General features: G+C 35.9%; 1 protein-coding gene across 2 annotated transcripts; it reads left to right on the forward strand.

The window, feature by feature from the left end:
- Positions 1-1,909: 1,909 nt before the first annotated feature.
- LOC116108530 (cryptochrome-1-like) lies at positions 1,910-7,328 on the forward strand. 2 transcript variants are annotated; one of them, XM_031394778.1, is made up of 5 exons: positions 1,910-2,234; positions 2,407-3,359; positions 4,029-4,250; positions 4,983-5,689; positions 6,255-7,328. In XM_031394778.1, exons 2-5 carry the CDS (start codon positions 3,050-3,052, stop codon positions 6,939-6,941), a joined length of 1,926 nt encoding a protein of 641 aa, XP_031250638.1. In that variant the 5' UTR covers positions 1,910-2,234; positions 2,407-3,049; the 3' UTR covers positions 6,942-7,328. The 2 variants fall into 2 exon arrangements, with proteins under 2 accessions (XP_031250638.1, XP_031250631.1); XM_031394771.1 differs by having other exon boundaries at positions 2,580-3,359.
- The last annotated feature ends 1,627 nt before the right edge of the window (positions 7,329-8,955 follow it).

Consider the following 8,955-nt stretch of genomic DNA (forward strand, 5'->3'; position numbering starts at 1 on the left):
GGGGTTGTTGGATAGAAAAGAGTTGTCTTTGAAGCTAACATTGGATCTTCTTGTTAAAGTTTGAGTTAACTTTTGTGCTCAGGAGTGGGTTATGGCAGTTTCATTCAGGTGTTAAATGAAAAAAAAAAAGAAAAAAAAAGAAAAAAGAGGTTTATGGTGAGAAGATTGAATATGATTAACATTCTAGCAAGCTTGCTCATTAGTTGTGATCCTGCTACATAACTATGTTGCAACAGATGCTTGCTTTTCTTTATCCCTGCTCGTAGAATGTACCTCTGGACCAAATGTTGTTAAATGCACTCTAAAATCTTCATGATATCAAAGTGGATAGCCATTATACTGTCTTTTTAACTTTTGATTCTCTTACGGAATGATTAGAAAGTATCATGTTGAATTTACCCGGTGCATGTTCTGTTACTAGTTATTTCTGCAATTATTTGCCTTATAACCTTTAATTTGATATTTCCTTTCAGGTCTCCTTCTGTTTCTCGAATCCGAGCCAAGATGCTATATGCAACAACTAAGGACAGGTTCAGGAGGGCTCTGGAGGGCATTCACTATGAAATCCAGGCAACTGACCCAACTGAGATGGATCTTGAGGTGCTAAGAGAGCGTGCACACTGATTAACTCAAGGCAAAGGGCTTTGCATCTTTAAGAGACAACATTGGGGTTCTTGGCATTCTAAAGGATCAATCTTTCCCGCTTCAATTAGTTGCTGCATTTGCACTATTGTTTATACATAGTACATATAGTTTGTTAAATAATCAGCACCTGAGAAGGCTGATCAGGAGCTCATGGCTGACGCATCTGGATGTGTAGGACTTGGGCTCCTTATTGCCATGATGCTTCTCAGGTGAAATTTGATATGTTCATGGCCATTTATGCTGTTTGACTCTTGTTAATGAAATGACTATTATATAATTAAGTTTCTATCTTCCTCAGAGTTTCCAATTGAACCTAGTTCTGGATTTTTGCACATACTCTTGAGAAATGGTCTACAAAGCACCAGAGTTCTTGTGTAGCAATGTTGTTATTTATTTTTTGTTGCAGCCAACTGAATGACATAACGAGTTGATTGCAACCCTAGAAAAGGTGTTTGAATTAGTTAGCTTGTGCATTTGGTTTTGGAGTGGGTGTATATCCGTATATTGAATAAGAATCCTCGTCAGAGTTTTCACTTGTCAAATTTTACAAATAATCCATTATCTATCTGCTCTTTACCCCTGCGCCTTGAAGTTATCATTTCTTAAATTGATGAGTAAGTTGTGTTAGGTTACTGTGCCATAAATGACATTCATTTGCCAGAAGGAAGGATCCATGTGGCTTATGGGCGTTATCAATGCTCAACCACCAGTCAATATGGTCCAAAAATGTGTTAAAATTTTTGCCTTTTCTTTCGTAACTTAAACTGAACTGTTCTTTGCAACAAATTACTTCTCTGCCTCAGGCCAAAAATGAGAAATTTGAGTATTGCCAGCCGAGTAATATCAACCATAAATAGTCGTTCAGAATTTGTACTTTAACGATCGTTTTTCTTAATGGTTATGAATTAATCAATTTGTTAATGTTCTGTATTCAAACCACATTTCTAAAAATGACATATAATAATACAATAAAAAAACAAGTGAGCAAATCTACCTTTCCTGACAGGGAAACAGAATCAGCAGAAAAAAAAAAATTATAAATATAAAAATATAAATTAAGAGCAGTATAAGTTTTATAAAGACAAATAGAAATGGATATACAAAGATAATTATTATCTTTTTTTTTTCTCTCTCTTTTTTTACTGTTTTTTTTTTATATATATTTTTTTTGACATCACTTTATTACCTTATTTGTATTGTCTTTATAAAGATAGGATTTCTCATAAATTAATGGAAGTCGGCTAACAACTTCTAGAGGCTAAGGTGAGTTTAATAACTCACAAGTCTCATGCAAACATGAGAGAGAATCTTATCTGCTTATTTTACATTGGATTTGGATCCACACAGCAGACAAGATATGTCTCCTTCCCCCACCACTATCAAATCATCTTTGCCCAGAGATCAGCTCACCACACCGCTCTTCTTAATTACTTCATTAAAACACAATCCCACTTCAATTATTTCTAATGCTTTTCACTATATATACACCACTGTTACTGTAGATCATCTAAATAAATTTACACAATCAACGTTTACACCAAACTTGAGTAATTTTCTTTTGTGGGGTTGCTTTGGTTATAGCGAAGTAGGTAAGATTGCTCCATTTAGCTAGTCAATATTATAACTGTTTAACCTTTCCCTTTGATTTTCTGTATTCGTTTTAGATTTAGATTTTATATTTATTTAGTAATCTAGTTGTACATGTTTGTGGATAACATTCTTTGATGTGAATTATTAAGGAATTATTTTGGTGTGTTTCAGATCCATTTTCTCTGCTCACATGAAGTCTGATCTTGTAGTTGTATATAGAATTTTCAGTTGAAGACTGCATGAGTCGTGTTGGGAGTTTTTAAGAAGTTGTTTGTTTGTTTGGGTTGCTTCTTCTTGTAGAAGTTTTTGATTCTGTGGTTGCTGATAGTGAATTTCAATATCAGGGTCTATGAGTTGGAGATATTTCGGATTGGTCAGACATGTACGGAAGGTTTGATTGAATTTAGATTTAGGTTGGATATCTTTGATACAAAGAGTAGCATCGAAGTGGAGGCACAGCTTCATAGGCTCGCTGTTTCAGACTTTATTGGCTACAACTAATTTTGACTGCCAAAGCTTTCTGGGGGATTTTCAATTTGGTAGTTTTGGCGTTTTTGGTGACGACCGGATGAATTTCTGGTGATACAAGTATGCATCTTTTGGTCTTTTAGGAAAATCTCAGGTTGCAAAGTTCCTCTTTTGGTTACTTTGTGTTCTTGAACTGAACAGGATAAAGTTGTTGCGTTGAAGATGTTACTAGTGATTTCCTTGTTGATATTCACACTTCTGGACTGAAAGAAACACGTGTTGAAATTACTGAGTGTTGCACGATCTAGTACTTTTTTTTTTCAGTGGAAGATCTGAGTCACTCAACATGGATAGCAATAGGACCATAGTATGGTTTAGAAGGGACCTTAGGATTGAGGACAATCCTGCATTAGCAGCTGCTGCAAGGGATGGTAGTGTCTTTCCTCTCTATATATGGTGCCCTAAAGAAGAAGGACAATTCTACCCCGGTCGAGTATCAAGGTGGTGGCTAAAGCAGTCTCTTTCCCACTTGGGGCAATCCCTAAAATCTCTTGGGGCTGAACTTGTGTTGATCAAAACCCAGAGTACTCTTGCTGCTCTTTTGGAGTGTATCAATGCGGTAAAGGCGACAAAAGTAGTATTCAACCATCTTTACGGTATGTTCTAGACAGTTTAACCAAGTTTTATTCTTATGAACTTTGTTTATTAAATATTTAGTTATCATATTTAACTCTGATTTTTTTTATGTAATATGCTGTTCTGTTTTTCATAATTCTACTAATTTCAGTCAAATTGAACCATAATGACTGTTGTTGAATCGAAAATCCTTATAGTTGTTAGTAAGAAGATCATGAACTGTTGTAATTGAAGCTTCTGGGGGATAATTTGCCATAGAAATTCTCTTTCACTCTATGAAGGAAAGGATCGTTTGTTTTGATATTTATAGTCATGATCTTATAGTTTGTATGGTTGTGCCAATGTTTAGTAAAAAATGAAAAATTAAAGCTTTGAGTTAAATCAATTACTGATATGTATGCGTGTGATATAGCCTACATGATGCCTCCATTATGAAGCAAAAGCAGATAGAACTATGTCCCAAGATTCTCAAAATTTATGCTGGAGCAATATCATCTTTGCAGAACAACCCTTCTAGTTAGTTGGAGTTCAGCTCTGTATTGGATCTTGAAGGAATGGCCTATTCCTTAATGGGTTACATGTTTGGGTTGATATTTTCTGGAGTTTGTTCTTTTCAAAATCTAATTAGATATTTTGATTGTTGATATTTTTGTCTTTTTTTTTAATCTTTGTTCTTTTTTTTATCCCAGATCCTGTCTCGCTTGTTCGTGACCACAGCATCAAAGAAAAACTATTGGAGCTTGGAATTTCAGTACAGAGCTATAATGGTGATTTGTTGTATGAACCTTGGGAAATATATGATGAAAGAGGGAATGCTTTTACAACTTTTGATGCCTATTGGGACAAATGTTTGCACATGCAAACAGAACCTGTTTCAGTTCTTCCTCCATGGCGTTTAGTGCCAGCGGCAGGTAAATATAAATAGTATGTAAGGTATTTTAATCTGGTTCTTAGTAACAAAATCCACTGTTTATTTGGGGCTAGTTTACCTTCATGCTAGTTAAAGGGACAGATTTCTTTTGTTTGTACAATATATTTGGTGTACCATTATGGATGTATGTTTTATGCCTAGTATTATATCTTACCCAAGAAGTTATATGTATGGGTTTATTTGTATGTATGTTTGTTTGTTTAGTTTAGTTTGTATAATATACTTGGTGGCCACAATATGATCCTTGTCTTTGGCTCAGAGCCTCAAAATTTAACCTGGCCCTGGAAATCGTATGCTTAAGTATTATGAAGTAACAATGCAAGATATGTGCATAAATCTATTTATCTATTTCTGTCAAGGTTAGCAAGAATGAGTTAATGTGAAGCACATGCTTGAATATATAATGGAAACATATCCGAACAAGCAGAATGAATAATGGAGAAGTTTTCAGCTTGTTCTATGAATTGCACAAAAATAAAATAGCAACATCATGGTCCTGGTCTTAATCTGAGATAACTTGCCCCACTAAACTGTAAACTTACACAAGTGCAAAATGAAGGACATGCATGTATGTTTGCACAAATATGTTCATGCCTGTGCAGAACAGGGAGAATGAATTGGGCCAATTGGCTACAAATGTGTGCATGCGAAAATTATATATGGAGGTCAGTAAGAATGAGTAGTTGAGAAGTTTTTTCTTTGTTTATGACAGGAACAGTTGAGAAATGTTCTGTTGAGGAGTTGGGTCTTGAAAATGAATCTGAAAAATCCAGTAATGCCTTATTAGGAAGAGGATGGTCTCCTGGTTGGAGCAATGCTGACAAAGCTCTGACTGAGTTTGTTGATCAGCACCTCCTCCACTATTCAAAGAACAGGCATAAGGTTGGAGGGAATGCCACTTCTCTTTTGTCTCCATATCTTCATTTTGGAGAGCTAAGTGTGAGGAAAGTTTTCCACTGTGTGCGAATGAAGCAGATACTATGGACAAAAGAAGCGAACTTAGAAGGGAAAGACAGCGTGGTCCTTTTTCTTCGGGCCATGGGGCTTAGGGAATACTCCCGTTATCTTTGTTTTAACTTTCCATTCACTCATGAGAGATCATTGTTGAGCAGTTTGAAATATTTTCCTTGGCATGCTGACCTGGGCAATTTTAAGGCTTGGAGACAGGGTCGGACTGGTTACCCATTGGTGGATGCTGGAATGAGGGAGCTTTGGGCGACAGGTTGGATACACAACAGAATAAGAGTGATTGTTTCAAGTTTTGCTGTGAAGTTTCTGCTTCTCCCGTGGAGATGGGGAATGAAATATTTCTGGGACACGCTTTTGGATGCGGATTTGGAAAGTGATATCCTTGGTTGGCAGTATATCTCTGGCAGCTTACCAGATGGCCATGAACTTGAACGATTAGATAACCCAGAGGTATGTCAGATTTGATCTTTTACTGATGATTATGCAGAAGAATTAGTGGTAATCTGATGCGGTTCTCTGAGTTTTGAACAATGGTGTCAAAAATCTAAGTCAAGAATTTAAGTCTTAGTATCCTAACCCATATGTAAATTGAGGTACATGTTTCTATTGTCATCACTATTGATCTCAGTGGCTAATTTTTTCCTTACCATATATCATATGAACATGTGTTATGACATTATGCATATTGATATAGCTGATCCAATCTACATGAAATGTTGAAATACCCCCCAACATTGGAACTAGAAATAGGAGAAAGAACTTGAGTGAATGCTAAAAATGTTTATGATGTTTGAAATAATATCTTTGAAAACTCCCCCTTGCATAATATGGAATTCACTAGTTGCTGAAAGAAAATAAAATGCATTTATGATCGTACAGAGTCTGGATATCTCTCGTTTCGTGGAATGGAGTCATTTTAGCTGATGATATTGAGAGCTTAAATTTTATTAACTGAGACAGTTGTTTTAAGAGTCTTGTGCTTGTACCTCATTATTTTGAATTTTTTGGGAGTCAGATTCAAGGGTCCAAATTTGACCCAGAAGGTGAGTATGTGAGACACTGGCTGCCTGAGCTAGCTAGAATGCCGACTGAATGGATCCATCATCCTTGGGACGCACCCGTTACTGTTCTTAAAGCTGCTGGGATTGAGTTGGGATTAAACTATCCGAAACCCATGATAGACTTAGACTTAGCGAGAGAACGTTTAACCCAAGCAATATTCAAAATGTGGGAAATGGAAGCTGCAGCCAGGGCTACAAACTCAAGTGAGACAAATGAAGTTGTTATCGATAATTCTGATTGTATTCAAACTTCTGCCATTCAAAAAGTTGCCACAAGGGAAAAGACTCCTTGTCCTACTATTTCATCTAATGATCAGAGGGTGCCCTCATTTCAAATTGGCAAGAATAGTCCGCCTTGTAGGAAGAGACCAAAAGATGTGGAAGAAGAAAGGCCATACCAAAATGAAATGCCTAATCACAACAAGAAAGCTGGGAACGCAAGAGCGGATGAAGATTTGTGCTCCACAGCTGAATCTTCAGCAGCTAAGAAGCAGAGCACAAGCAACATTTCTTTTTCTGTTCCCCAGTCTTGTTCTTCATCAGAAGTCAAGCCTTCACCGGAGTATGAGTCTTCTGAGCTCAAGCGACCATGGCTAGCACAAATTGACATGGAACAGAGTTCAGGCAAAGGAGGTAAGTAATCACAGTTACTTTGCCATTTTAAATTTTAGGTTTCCCAGAATTTTCAAATTCTTTATCGTACATGGGAAGCTGCAAAACTTGAGTCCATTGGTCTTCTAGTGATCCTACTACATGACATTAAGACTAACCAGAGGGCCTGGAATCTCATCAAAGGTAAGATTTTCAACATATTCGACTCGTTTTGATTCAATGTATGTATGTAAAATCTAATGAAACCTAAAATAGTTCAAAGATGTAGAGAAGCGCTGTCTTGATGTTTCCAAGTTTCAAATTGAAAAGGAACTTTTTATTGTAAATAAGTGGAAATTGGCTCAATTGCAGCTGGATTTTGCTGAAACCTCATCCTACTATAAATATAATTACTCTAGAGAATAACGAAGCGCCTTTTGGATGCTTTCTCTACTGTTTTGGTTGAACATCACTAGAATTCAGCATTCGAACACAATTTGTTTAAGTATTTTTGCACTATCCTATCTAAAATACACATTTGTTTCTTTATTCTGAAAATCTTATTCTATTTTATTTAATTATTTTTAAACCTCCTAGGTTTGTTAGTTTAACTAAACACTCTCCTAAAAAAAGTTTAGAAATTGACAAAAAAGACCCTCATCCACCCACATTTGCTAGATTTCAATTATCACCACCAACAGGTGGCTGGAATCTGGTAGAACGGCACACTACCACTAGACCTGGCCAGTAGTGCGTCGATCTAACTTTTTGTGGCTAGATCTACCGTCAATCTTGTCGAAAAAGGCTAGATCTTTGGCCGTCGTTGATGATCAAAGGCGGCCAAATCCACAGTGGATCTGGTTGGAAAATGTCATATCAATGCAGGACCAGCTAAATCCAGTCGATCGTGTGCCAATACGGCGACTTCGACCACCCTTCGGCAATGGTGGCTAGTTATCGGTATTTAATGGGTGGGTGGGTGAGAGTGTTTTTGTTAATTTCTAATGTTTTATTAATAAGTGTTTAGTAAATTAACAAATTTAAGAAGGTATTTTTGTTAATTTTTAAATCTTACGTCGTAATAACTATCACACTCTTACTTTTTTAAAAATCCAACCAAAATAATAAAAACAAACACACCCAAACTTACCTACACTGTCTGTCTTGAGTCAAAGTTGTTTAAACAAAACTTGTAAGGAGTAGAGAGGTGGAGATAATTATTGTGATTATAATTTTGGATTAATTAGAATGATGTATGGTTTAAAACAAAGCCGCCCCAGGTTACAACATATGATCGACATGACACAATGCTGTCAATGTGTGCATGCAAATTATTAAATTAGTATAGGTCATATAAATAAATATAGTACTATAATTGAATGACTCATCATCAAACTTATTCGATTCTATTTGTTTAATTAATCAGATATTTGTTCATTCATCCAAAATCAACTGTCTTAGAGAAATCAATAGGATTTGAAATTGTTTTTGCAAACCTTAAATTTCCAAGAAGCCAAACCAGATTGAATTTGTTTGTATGTGGATCACTTAATTTGTTTCTTGCTCTTGCTTTGGTTATGAATGAGAAATGTAACCAACCAAAACTCCATAGAATCCGATAACAAAAATTCTAACACAAAAGATACAGTTGGACCACCCTTATAATATAAAACCACACTTTGGGTTAAATTCAAAAGAACCGTAACCAAAAAATTAAGCGTGCGTTTGTTTCAGTATTTTTGCATTATCTTATCCTTATTCTATTCAAAATACACATTTGTTTTCATTTTTATATTTTATTCAATTATTTTTAAGCCCTATAGGTTTGTTAATTTAACTAAACACCACCCAAAAAAAATTTAGAAATTGACAAAAACACCCTCACTCATCCATATTTGTCAAATTCCAGCCACCACCACCGACAGGTGGTCGAAATCTGGTATAATGACACACTACCGGCTATATTTGGCTAGTAGTGCATCGATCTAGCATTTTTCAGTCAAATCTACCGTGGATCTGGCCAGAAAATGTCAAATCTACGGCCACAGATCTGGTCGTTGACAG

This window comes from Pistacia vera, unplaced genomic scaffold, assembly GCF_008641045.1.
Source record: "Pistacia vera cultivar Batoury unplaced genomic scaffold, PisVer_v2 Contig1179, whole genome shotgun sequence".
Taxonomy (NCBI): Eukaryota; Viridiplantae; Streptophyta; class Magnoliopsida; order Sapindales; family Anacardiaceae; genus Pistacia; species Pistacia vera.

What these genes read in the sequence shown, in the direction of transcription:
- LOC116108530 (XM_031394778.1), top strand. Translation starts at nt 3,050, where the DNA reads ATGGATAGCAATAGGACCATAGTATGGTTTAGAAGGGACCTTAGGATT. An exon ending in AGTATTCAACCATCTTTACG is followed by an intron (nt 3,360 to 4,028) that starts GTATGTTCTAGA and finishes TTTTTATCCCAG; the next exon opens with ATCCTGTCTCGCTTGTTCGT. An exon ending in GCGTTTAGTGCCAGCGGCAG is followed by an intron (nt 4,251 to 4,982) that starts GTAAATATAAAT and finishes TGTTTATGACAG; the next exon opens with GAACAGTTGAGAAATGTTCT.